This window comes from Planococcus citri, chromosome 5, assembly GCF_950023065.1.
Source record: "Planococcus citri chromosome 5, ihPlaCitr1.1, whole genome shotgun sequence".
Taxonomy (NCBI): Eukaryota; Metazoa; Arthropoda; class Insecta; order Hemiptera; family Pseudococcidae; genus Planococcus; species Planococcus citri.
This window is the reverse complement of record NC_088681.1, coordinates 22,286,382-22,298,774: the sequence shown is the minus strand read 5'-3', so window position 1 is coordinate 22,298,774 and position 12,393 is coordinate 22,286,382. Positions and strand designations below refer to the sequence as shown.

At 32.0% G+C, this 12,393-nt stretch overlaps 1 protein-coding gene and 1 long non-coding RNA gene across 4 annotated transcripts in view; one reads left to right on the top strand and one right to left on the bottom strand.

Moving 5' to 3' along the window:
• Nucleotides 1–8,174, top strand: part of LOC135846505 (uncharacterized) — a 61,155-nt gene extending 52,981 nt beyond the window's left edge. The window contains exon 8 of the long non-coding RNA XR_010558971.1: nucleotides 8,076–8,174. This is a non-coding gene — a long non-coding RNA (uncharacterized LOC135846505). The remainder of the gene's footprint in view (nucleotides 1–8,075) is intronic.
• Nucleotides 7,593–11,748, bottom strand: LOC135846503 (dimethylaniline monooxygenase [N-oxide-forming] 2-like). 3 transcript variants are annotated; one of them, XM_065365622.1, is made up of 8 exons: nucleotides 11,554–11,748; nucleotides 11,218–11,452; nucleotides 10,951–11,092; nucleotides 10,574–10,695; nucleotides 8,725–8,902; nucleotides 8,479–8,629; nucleotides 8,217–8,380; nucleotides 7,593–8,139 (listed from the first exon to the last, which is right to left on the bottom strand). In XM_065365622.1, the coding sequence occupies exons 2-8, from the start codon at nucleotides 11,412–11,414 to the stop codon at nucleotides 7,813–7,815; spliced, it is 1,281 nt and encodes a 426-aa protein (XP_065221694.1). In that variant the 5' UTR covers nucleotides 11,415–11,452; nucleotides 11,554–11,748; the 3' UTR covers nucleotides 7,593–7,812. The 3 variants fall into 3 exon arrangements, with proteins under 3 accessions (XP_065221694.1, XP_065221693.1, XP_065221692.1); XM_065365621.1 differs by having other exon boundaries at nucleotides 11,558–11,748; XM_065365620.1 differs by having other exon boundaries at nucleotides 7,594–8,139; nucleotides 11,581–11,747.
• Between the last annotated feature and the right edge of the window lie 645 nt (nucleotides 11,749–12,393).

Below are 12,393 nucleotides of genomic sequence, written 5' to 3'. Positions count from 1 at the left end.
TCTTGTCAGTCTTGATTTTCACCAAAAAAAATATAAAAAATCTTCCTTTTATCAAAAATTTACAAAAATTCTTGCTGTTTTAGCCAAATTGTTGAAAATAATGGTTTTTTGCAAAAAATACCAGAATTATTTTTTTTCCAAAAATTGACCGAAAGTCTGGAATTTTTGTGAGAAATTACCGAAAGCTTTTTTCCTCTGCTAAATTTGTCAATGTCGCCTTCTGCAAAAAAATTTTTTTGGCCAGAAATTTCAAAAAATTTTGCTTGGTTTTTAAAAATTGCCAAAAAGTTTCGCCTTTTTATCAAAAAGTAGCAAAATAGTTCAACTCGTTAAAATCACGTCAAAACCAGAACACTTGATTTATAATATTCTGTTTTTTTTGGTGATTTTTTTAAAATGCATTGTATTGTTTTGCCCTCGTTTTTCACCTTTTTGGTCAAGTACTTTTTCGAGCTTTTTTGTTGGCCTGCCAAAAGAGTTCTAATTTTGAAACACAAAACAGAGCAAAAAATCAAAAAACTGGATTTTTAATTGAAATTTCCTTGCTGAGATCAATGATTCCAAAACTTTAGAGTTAAGTAAGATTAAAAAGCTCATGAAAATTTTATGGACTATAAATATGAGTTTTTGAGTTAAAATCCAGTTTAAAATCCAGCGTTTAAATTATTGGGAAAATTAGCTTTATTTTTGGAAAATAAGAACGTTTTTTGGGCCATTTTAGAGCCTCCGGTGATTTTTTTAATTTTTCTCCAGAAACTTCAAATCACTCTGCAAAGACCCAAAGTGAATTTAACGCCTGAAACAGAGAGCTCAACAAGGTTACTTTTTTTTTTTAGTAATTTTCGACCAATTACCTCCCCGAATGCTTTCTGTTCACGATCAATATCAGCAAATTATGCCTCGATTTTCATTTATTCATTTCTTAAAGCAATATACTCGTACTTCTTTACGTTGCTCGGTTTTGAAATTTGAAACCAACCGTAAAGTAATCGAACCAATATACCATAACAAAATCTCCAGCCTTCCAATGAACGTATAATTTTCCAATTTTCCACTTTCGTGTGCTTTTAATTTCACCTTTCAAAGACAGACATGTATGTCTTGTGTTGAGAAAAATATGTTCTAAAAATTACGCCTCCTTCGTTTCCGCTTTCCCGCCATTGGGCTGGTTGGTGTTCCTTATGTATAGATTATTGATTACTCTAATAAACACGAAGTGTTCATCCATTGCAAAATAAAAAGACAGAAACAAAGATGAAAGTACGAGTATTTCATACGACGTTTATGGTACGATTTCCTGCTGAACGTAGTCGTTATTTTGTGATATGGGGTTCTCTCTATGTCTTTACCGAGCTCATTAATAAACATTTAATTGATTTTGATAGAGCAATTAAGTACAATATGGTATTTAAAAATGACCGACGATAAACTAAATGTCTAGTATAGCATGAACACGGAACCTATAAGTGGTCACGGATTAGTAAAAAATTACCTATATGTGTATTTTTTTACCATTCAATGTTTAATTTTTCCCCATATCCCATATCCATCCTATCTAGATAGTAAAGTATAATACGAACGTATTTATTATTCAGAACATCGGTTAAAGCGAGCGCGTTTGTTTGGTTGACAGTGAAATAATAATATGTCATCTGTAATTTGGTTTGTGTGTGTTTTTTTTTTTTTCATATAAGTAGGACAGTACAAGTGAACCGCACCTATCATTCTACCATGCAAACTGGTTTATCACCTCGTCGCTGTGCTTTCGACCAAAAGATTCGTTTCCTAATTTTTATCGGCTCGTGATAAAAGTAAAATTTACTAGTATCAAGGCCATCGTACCCTAGACCTAGCTATTTACCAAAAGAAATGAAAATAATTGCCTACCAAGATATCGTGCGTGCATACTGCATACACACAGCTATTTCATCTTTTAAACCCGATGATGTAATCGTTTCACGATGCTATTAATTGCCTATATATACTTACTCGTACTCCAATTGAAAAATTACTTCAAAAGTGAATTGCTCGAAGAATTGGAAATTTGCGTCGTTAAATAGGTTTATTTGTTGTCAGCGTCTCTCGAGTCGAGTTTTGGAGAGTAGGGAATTTTTCGGAGTCGATTTCAATTTCATTCATAGTTTTTACGCGCGAAGAAAAAAAAAAGGGAACTAGTAAAATGTGGTTTAACTACTTTTTCTTTGCTTATAAATATTTGATCACGAGTTTCTTTCCTGTACCGAAATATGCGCAAATTGTGTGCTTTGGCGAGGTTTAACGTTACTATATGAATCTACTTATGTACTGTACGAGGGAAAAATAAATAGGTATCGTTTTACTCGAGTCTCTTCTGGCCTGGAGGCTTGTAACGATCTTTTGAACTGTGTGTACTTTTGAACGAAGCATTGTTTTGTTTGATTTGTGTCTGGGTTGTTTCCATTTACTTTGCTCTACTTAAATTTTGTTTCAATGAGTTTGATATTTTTGCTAGCTCAAATGATTGTGTACTTTGAGGTCTGTTGTAGTATTTTGTTGTTTGTGAGCATTTTTGAAGGAAATGGTGAAATTGTCAAACCATCAGAAACAGCAGTATGGGTATCGAATTATGGAACATTTCGACCACTTTGACCTCGAAATAAAAACTAAGCCTATCGGAGAGATTGTATTTTGACACCATCTATACTTTTTCGAATTTTCAAAATTTTCAGTCACAACCTCTTCAGAGGGCTCATGAGACAGACTGAATCAATGTAGATGGATGTAAAGATGCCTATTTTTGACGATTTTGACCAAAAGTACCCCTCTCAATCGAATGAAGTGCAAATAGGTAGCTTCGAGATTCACAAAATTCATGATTTTCCATCCAGTAATTTTTAAAAATATTTTCACGACCATTTATCAAATTTTTATCGGTTTCCGGATAGAAGCGTTACTTTTCTCCATATTTTCGTCTCTTTAAAATTTTTCAACATCATTATTTGTTTGAAAATTTATTGAAAATTTCTACCAAAATTTTAGAAAGTGTCACCTTTTGTCAAAATTCCCAAAAGCTTCGTTTTTTTGTTTTGTTTTGTTTTTTTTTTTCGCTAAAAATAACTAAGAATTGTCGCCTTTGTTGAAAAACATTCAAAAATTTGCCCAAAAGTTTCACTTTCTGACCAAAATTGCGATAACGTCTCACTTTTCAACCAAAATTTCCAAAAAGTCTCTCTGTTTAAAATTGCAAAAAAAAATCACTTTTTAACGAAAATTGCGAAAAATTATCCCTTTTGTTTATATAAATACTTGAGTAATTGCTTAACAGTCGTACTTTTCGTAAAAATTGGCGAATTATTTTTTACCTAAAATTTTGAAAAATGTTTATTTTTTTAGTATGTAGAAATTACTAAGTCTCTGCACTTTTTTGATAAAAATTGCTTGAAAGCACTTTGCTAAAAGTGTCGAAGTTTTGCGTTCTGCCAAAAATACATATCACCATCTTTCAAATTGTCATGAAGAACCTATCATCTTTTTCGGCAAAAATTGCTCAGAATTGTCGTTTTTTTTTTTTTTTTTTGTAAAAAAATTTAAAAATTTTCCTCAGAGTCTCACTTTTTGACCAAAATTGCAAAAACTTCTCACTTTTTGTCTAAAATTGTGAGAAAGTATCCTTTTCTGTATATGTACTTAATTGCTTAAAAATCGTACGTTTTACGAAAATTGGCAGTCTCCCTTTTTACCTAAATTGCTAAAAAGTTCAACTTTTTTTGCCCAAATTGAGTAAAATTTCAATTGCTTCAACAAAAATTGCCAAGTCTCTCTTTTCTGATGAAAAAATTTTCCAGGAAGCCCTACTTTTGCTAAAATTGTCCAAATCACGTGTTTTCCCAAAATGTCTCATCGTTTTTCAAAATTGCCATAAAGTATTGTTTTCCTCCAAAAATTGTAGATTTTTTCGAATAATTTTCAATAGTCCAGCCTTTTTTTTCAAAAATTACCTAAAAGCCTCATTTTTTGGTAAAAATAGTAGACACAAGAGTCTCACTTCTTTGCCAAAAAATTTCACATGTTTTCCAAAAAATGCTAAAAAAATTCTCCTTTTGATAATATTGTCAAAGTCTCGAGTTCTGTCAAAAAATCCAAAAGATTGTAGCTTTTTTCAAATATTTCTTAAAAGTTCAGCATTTTTTTCCAAAAATTGCCCAAAACCTTCATTTTTTGGTAAAAATGGTACAAGGGTCTCACTTTTTTTGCCAAAAATGCTCGCTATTTGACTAAAAATTGTTTAAAAGTTACATCATTTTTACAAAAAAATGCTAAGAAATCCTTCTTTTGCTAAAATTGTCCATGTCTCGCGTTCTGCCAAAAAGTCCAAAAAATTGTAGATTTTTACAAATATTTTTTTGAAGTGTGGTATGTTTTTTTTTTCAAAAATTGCCCAAAAGCCTTGTTTTTTGCTAAAAATGGTACAAAGGTCTCACTTTTTTGCCAAAAAGTCTGAATTTTTCACTATAAATTGCTAAAAAGTTGTTACCTACGTAATTTTTTCCAAAAAAGGCTAAAAATTCATTTTTTTGCTGAAATTGTCAAAGTCTTGCGTTCTGCCAAAAAGTCTGCAATTTTTAAAAATTGCCTTAGAGCAGATATTGCTTTTCTGAAAACAATTTTAAAAGCTCATTTTTTATCAAAAATTGTCCAAAAGTCTCATTTTTGTTTTCAGAAAATACCACATTTTTGCCAGAAATTGTCAAAAGTCCTGTTTTTTGCTGAAATCTGAAATTGTCAAAATCTCGATCGAGTTTTCTTATTTTTTTATTTTATTTTTTTTGGGGGAGGGGGTGTTTGTAATTACTTGATTATTACACCCGTCGTCGTGTGTGATTTAAATCGAGTTGGTAAGGTCAAGTTTTTTAATTAGGTCTAAGAATTTTTTGATTTCGGAAGGGTCGTCTGGTATGAATAGGGATCTTTCATCTATTTGTAGGGATAGTCTGTGCTGATGTAAGAAGGGACAGTGAAATAGTAAGTGTTGGACGGATGTTCTGACAGGCAGAACTGACATGTGGGTTTTGGGGCCTTTTCATAGAGGTGATTGTGTGTGATTTTTGTGTGGCCAATTCTCAATCTGGTTATAATGATTTCTTCAAGTCTGTTTAAGTGGGAGAGGGTTTTCCAAGGATGGACTGATTTTTTATGTTGAAAGAGCTTGTTTGTGGTTTGGAGGGACCAAAAGTTTTGCCATTTCTTAAGTGTGCTTTGGGTGAAGATAGACTTGAGGTCGTCAGCTGTGATAAATATAAGGGGAGAAAGGGTGGTGGCAGATTTTGCATTAATATCTACAATTTCATTTCCTAAGATTCCAACGTGGCTGGGTACATACATAAACTGTATGAAGAAGTTTGAATTTTGTAAGTCAAATAGAGTTTTATGAATATTTTGAATTAGAAGGTGATCGGAAAAAATATTTTGGATGGCAGTTAGTGAGCTGAGGGAATCACTTTGAATTACGAAGGACTTATTTTCTGATTCATAAGTGAGTATATCACAGAGACAGTGGAAAATAGCTGTGAGTTCGGCAGTGTAGATTGAAGAACAGTTATGGATTTTAAAATTTGAAATTCTATCATTTATAGAGTAGGCATATCCTGTGTGAAGTGTTGGTATTTTTGATTCATCTGTAAAGCAAAGATTGAATTTTTTGTATTCTAATAAGAGTTCAAGATAGTTCTGTTTTATTACTAATGGTGAGTGGCTATTTTTTGAGTAGTTAATAAGCTGTAGATTGACTTGAGGAGGCTTTACAAGCCAAGGGGGATATGATATTGGTTGTTGGATGAGTGTTTTAGGATTGATTTGAAGATCATTCAACATAGTGATGAAATTAGAAATGGGTCCTTCTATATGATCAAAATAGAAATTGGAATATGTTTTGTTTCATAATTTTTTCATGGTAAATTCAATTTAAAAGTTCATAGTTTTTTTTTTTTTTTTTAAATTCATTTATTAAATTGATATTTTATAATTGGAAACTTTTCTAAAAAATTCATTCACACTCGGAAAGATCTTCCCAGAAACGTTCAAAATCTTATTGAAATCAATTACATTCATGATGAGGATTCGTAGAAATTGAATATGCTCTCGAAGTCGTGCCATTGTTTCCTTCCCCTTCTCTGCTTGATTCAGTTTAATTGCCTGTCTGAGAATTTCCTTAATTACCTTTTACCTTGCGAATTTTTGCTGACTCATTCCCTTCTAAATTTGAAAAAAATTTAGGCCATTGATCACAACCTCATAAGGGTATTTTAAAAGTCAATTTACACGATTGGTCTTGACATTGATCTATTAGAAAACGTATTAGGTATAGATTATGAGAGATTTGCCAGACCTATAATTATGCTCCTATATCATTGCAGATTTATCGAGAATATTCGTTTTCAATTTGTTTGAATATTTTTTAAGTTAATTTTGAACCCGCCTGCCTGCATTATACCCTGAATTGAATGAATGAAAATTAAAATTATTAAAGAAAAGGATTTTTTCAAGTCCTTCATTTTTTTGTGGAATTTTTTCAATTTCTTTCAATACTGTTTTTGTTCAAGAATGATCCATTGAGCATGATTTATGATATCGTATGACTAATATCGTGTCCATTAATTTACTAATATAATAGTATTTGCAACGCAATCCTAAACCCCTGAACTTGACATTATATTGCCATACTCCCCGCTAGGTTTACATTGTATCAAGAGTAAATATACCTAATCGCGACACAATAACCTTCTTTTAATTAAATGAACTCGTAGTAGTATAGGTACAATATTCGGAGCCTACGTTTGCGATTTATACTTTACAAAGTACTATAATAAAACAACTTTCGCGTATATGATTTACGTTAAATGATTAGTATAGTACCTTACCTACCTGTGTATGTATTCTTTTATATTAAAGTCTCTTCTCTTCTCTTCTGTGTGCTCCTCTCTCTCCTTCTTTTTCTCTACGTGTTATATCGAAAGATTAAAAGAAATGAAAAAAAATATGCACCTATGTAACTATTATGATAAACGTGACTCAGCAACGCTAATGTCAAAATAACTGAAGCTTGATTAATGACTAGAAAATAAATTCGTTTTATTTTAACGAGTTAATTAAAACGAAGCGCGAATTTCGACGTCGTATTTGGTCAGAAATTCGCTATTAGTGTAGATAATAATTCCACCATGTGACTTCTGATGACTGGCGCGGTGTGGTTTGATTGAAATGTGATGTTAATGATTTCATTTTCATGATTCCCCAGAGAGTTGATTAGGTTTTAATTTGGTGTGCTGGTATTTTAGAATTTGAAGTGTGAGCCTTTTTTTTATGATGGGAGGTTATAATTTGATGCGATGTAGAGAGGAAAAAATGTATTAGTTTGATGGTTTTCTGAAAATTGTACCGGGTTCGTGTTTATTTGTGATGAGTGTTGATTAAGTTGCATACACATCGGTGTTCAAGGCGCAAGATCATATTTTGGGAGAAGATTCTATTTTTAAAATTTCTCAGTCAGTTGATCGCTGCGAATTTGTAATTGGTCTTGAATTATTGTCCATTAGGATAAATGTAATTATTCAAAATTTACAAGTTCAAATGGTTCAATTTTATTGTACTTTATTGTTTACTCGAGTCGAGTGAACTGAATTCCAATATAATCGTAAGTACTGTAATGAAGTACCTATCTGAAAATACTGATTTTAAAAAGCACACCTTATTCCACTATAACTTGACCTTATACAATACTTATACCTATACATAATATCAAAATAAATAAATAATGTTCAAATTTCGATATCCAATCTAATGGACTTTCTGTTCTTCGACGATAAATTCTCGATCATTAATTATTCTGTAAACCTTACTCCTGAAATTTTTGAAATCTTTAGCTCGGCTATCTTGTCCATAGCTAAAGATATCAAATAATACCGGTTTTGTAAACGGTAATTTCCCAAGACGCGATAACTCGTCGAAATAAATTTTAGCGAAATGTCCCTTTGTGCTAAGAAAAGATTTCTCGTTGTTGGTTCTTTTCATGTGATCATTGAATTCTCGTTCTGTTTCAGAAAGCATATCTTGTTTGCTGGGCAGTACTGCTACTCCTTTGAGGATATTCAAGAAACAACGAGCCTGTACAAAAAATTGAACGTATAGAATACGATTGGGTGAGTTTTGCAAATTAATAATAATATGCTTATGATAAGTACTTGTAATTCAAATAAGTCGAAATTGGGACTATCCCTTAAAGCGCCGATAAAACCCATGGTAGGGTATTCGATATTGATCATTCGTTTGTAGAGAGGTTTTATCACATTATTTTCCACTTTAATTTTGCATTTTTCGTCGAGAAAGGGGTATTTGATCGAGTATCCTGGAAAAAATTCAAAGAGCTTTTCTTTAGAACAATTGTTCAAACCTATCAAACACTTGAATGCATATGAAAATTTTTTTAAATTTTGGGTCAGGTACCTGTACAGTATATAATGGTATCGGCAGATACCTCGGATCCATCTTTAAAAGCAATATTTCCATCGCGAATTTCTTGGATATCTGGTTTATGATGCAGGTTTTCAGGGAATACGGTGTTGAGGATTTTATTATTGTGATGACTCAGGTAAACCTATATAGAAGTTTAAAAACTAATTTGACTGATATTCTTGCGGATGTGGTGAAAAAAAAATCGTGTAAAGTGTAATTAGATAAAGATATAGGTACCCTTTCTGCTTGATCGCTGACATGACAAGAAATATCAATTCCGGAAGATCCTGCGCCTATCACAACTACTGTCTGATTTTTAAACCTGGATGGTTCTCTGTAATCGTGACTGTGTAGTTGTAATCCTTGGAAATTCTCTATGTTTGGAATGCTTGGAATGTCAGGATTGCTGTATTTGCTGATAATTTATAAAACGAATGAAATTATTGGAACTTTTGAAAGGAAAGATTTTTATATTTTAATTTATTATCAGCTGAAATTTGAACAACATTTTTTATGTTTTCCTTTTCCTGTTTGGAAGAAGTCGTGCAGGGAAGCCCCTGCACAGTTTGAAAAACAGAAAAGTTCCAAAGGCCACAAAATGGATTAAAGTAAATCTTCAGTAATCTATTTTTCAAAAAAAAAGAAAAAAACTTTCCCTTGTCATTTGTGTTATGCTCGTCCCTTCGTTCGTACGGAATTCCCTAGTTGGATTTTTTTTTTTTTTTTTAAATAAAAATACTCAAAATCGGTGAAAGTTCTTAAAACTTCTGACATTTTTGTGTTAGAATATTCTTCTAAATAACCCTCCTCTCGAGAAAAAAACTTCCTCAAACCTCTCAAACTCAAATAATAGTGGCCCCTTGTAAAAAGCCATCCAAAGTTTTAAAAAATGAAAAATTGAAATTTTTGAAAATTTTGTGTTTTTGGTCCAAAATCTTCTACAATAGCTACCTTTTTATGAAAAAAATTCTCTCGATTTCCCTGACGACGTTGGTACCCTTTCATAGAAGCCACCAAAGTTGAAAATTTAAGAAAATTGATGGATTAATTAAATTGCTTCATGTTATTTAAAATTGGTAAACTTTTTTTTTTGAATTTCAATTTTTGTGCCAGAATTCTTCTACTTAATAACCCCCCTTTCAAGAAAAAAATCCCGTTGGTCCCCCAAGCAACTCATCATTAAGTTATAATAACTGTAGTCAAGAAAATAGTTCGATCTGCTCTGATCTGATGAAGAAGTAACTACCAAATCCAAGAATTCAGAATATGCAAAGAATGTAAAAATGTCATTTTTTTTGGTTTTCCAATTTTCTGTTGAGGGAGGGGGAGGGTAAAACATGAGCCAAATAGAGCTTTTCTGGTGAAAATTTACAAAATCCAAAGATTAGAAGTTAAAAACGTTGAAATTTTTAGTTTTTTTTTGGATTTTCTCATTTTTGGAGAATTATGAAAGGAGCCTCTCGACATGATGTAATTTTCTGGCTATTTTCGTGTTATAAATTCCGGCTCATCGTCTCCATTTTGATAAATTTCAAGTTTCAGAAATCTACTGGAGGCTCCAGTAATTTTCAAAAAGTCACTGGAGACTCCAAAACGACTTGAAATGCACCTGCAGTTGATTTCGTAGCGTATTGATATTAGTTTACAGAATGAATTTCGGCTTCTCCAACAGCTCCATTTGATGAAATTTTGTGGGAATTTCAAGTTTCAAAAATCTACCGGAAGCTACAGAACTAGAGTTTCTAGTCGATTTGTCAGGTCGAAAATAGGGTATATCCCAAATTTCAGCTTTCTAGGTTAATTTGGTAAGATTTTAATTTGTTTATCTCATTTTTGGCCTAAATTTGATTTTCAAGAATTCACCTAAAATCGAAAAAGGCATTTTAGCACTTGAAATTTTGTCAGGTGATGAATGTTTGCATGTTCTTGCGATTTAGCTATGTCCAGTTCAAAAAATTTCGGCTGACCTGTCAATCAAAGTGGCCGCCATTTTGTGAGTAGGGTCATGTTGTTTTTTTTTTAGAACAAGGGCTAGAAATGTTCTTCAGGACTCCCCCTTTAAGAAGTAATCGTAGTTATTACTTACCCAACACATATCATAACACTGTCGAAGTAATAAGTGCAGTCTTTCGATAGTTGCAGATCAGTGACTTGTATTTCCCATCTTCCATTCTGTATTGGTGCAACACTCTTTACATAATGTCGAAACTGTAATATCGATTATTTTTTATGTAGTATGTATCACTTTAATCATGCACATTTATAGGTTCCTTCTAATCCCTCCCTCCGAATATTTCTGCTAAAACAGCAGGATTCCATTTTTTCTTATCCAAAAAAGTCATTTTGCTAGACAGAGTAGGTATAGTTTATGAAATTTTTTTACTTTTCTATGAGTTAAAAAAAATAGAAATCCTGAATAAGTATCAAATTAATTTCAAAAAGTCAAGTCAATTTTTTTCGTACCTTGATGTATTTTTTTAGATTGAAATAATCTGCATAGTCTTCCATGTATCGCAGAACTTCAGCTGCAGTCAGATATGATCTGTTATCGTAGTTTTTATGAGGAAATTCCGGAAATTCCATGACTTCTTTGGGTAAATTTGCTCTGAAAAAAATATGGTTATATGTCAGTGCGTTTAATCGTAACTACTATAGAATTGCACGGATTCTACTCGTACTCATACACGCTACGTTTTAAAAATTGTCTCGAATATTTAATAAAAAAATTACCTCAAGCCCTGATACATGCTCGAGTGAATTGGTATTCCGTGTTCATCTTTACCAATTTTATCAGTGTATACCCACGTTCCTCCAATATTATCAGATAATTCAAATGTACAACATTCAAAACTGTCCGGAGATTCGGTGACACATTTGGTGGCCACAAGACCCGATGATCCAGCTCCAATAATTGCTATTTTTTTCATGTTTTCTTCAGCGATGGGAATTTTTATCGTGTTTAGTTCTGTATGTAGAAATCATATTGAAATTAATTTTCAAATAAAAATTCACATAATCACAGAAATAGGTACTACATTTTGAATACCCTATAATAATGATAGGTACCTACTGGTAAGATCAAAAAAACCTTACCTTTAGGTAAGTATGTTTTAGTACCCGCAACAATGTTGGCAACTTTTTCAAAAAGGCACACACAAGTAATTACGAAATTCGTAAAAATTGTCTAGTATTTATACGAACAAAACTCACAGCTGATAATAAGAACGAACATAATTTTTGCATCAGCTGTAGCTGACATGCGAATGAATTATCATATCGCGGTGTATTTTCACCAGCTGAGAATTTTTTAACACCTGTAATAAATTTCTGAATAGAATAGGGAGGCCGGAGGGATCCACTATCGAATGTATCTGCTTCGAGTGGCTGTTACTGAGCTGGCATTTTCTTCTTCATCATCAGCATCATCATACAATTATATCAGAGTAGCTTCGAGTTTCAGCTGACTAGAATAATCTTTCAAGTACCGTAAGATTTATGACGTAATGTATAGAAAAAAATCCTCACATGGAAAAAAAATTTAACAAAAATTACTTGTCAAATATTCATAAATGTCAGCCAAAAAATATATTTTACCTGCAATTAGGTAAAATTTATTAGTCACATGGTAAAATATACTAATCTCATAGTAAAAATCACTCAACGTGTGGTTCAATTCGTGATAAAAGTAAAAATTACTTTTCCGAATGGTATTTTTTTCTTACTAAATTCAATGTAATTTTTACTATTTACGGATAGTAAATTTTTACTATTCTGTTCAAGTAAAAATTACAAATTGTTGAGGTAATTTTTACTGTTACTCCTAGTAAATTTTCAAAAATATGGAATATTCAACCTGCAAAAAATACCTACAAGTTTGAACTTGTCACCTCAGATTTGCGATTCAAC

Bases quoted from the DNA above. Each gene is read 5' to 3' on its own strand.
- LOC135846503 (XM_065365622.1), bottom strand. From the start codon at position 11,414: ATGAAAAAAATAGCAATTATTGGAGCTGGATCATCGGGTCTTGTGGCC. The intron at 8,381-8,478 runs GTACCTGACCCA...AATTTTTTCCAG, and splicing joins TACCATTATATACTGTACAG to GATACTCGATCAAATACCCC. The intron at 8,140-8,216 runs GTACTTATCATA...TTTTTTGTACAG, and splicing joins TCGACTTATTTGAATTACAA to GCTCGTTGTTTCTTGAATAT.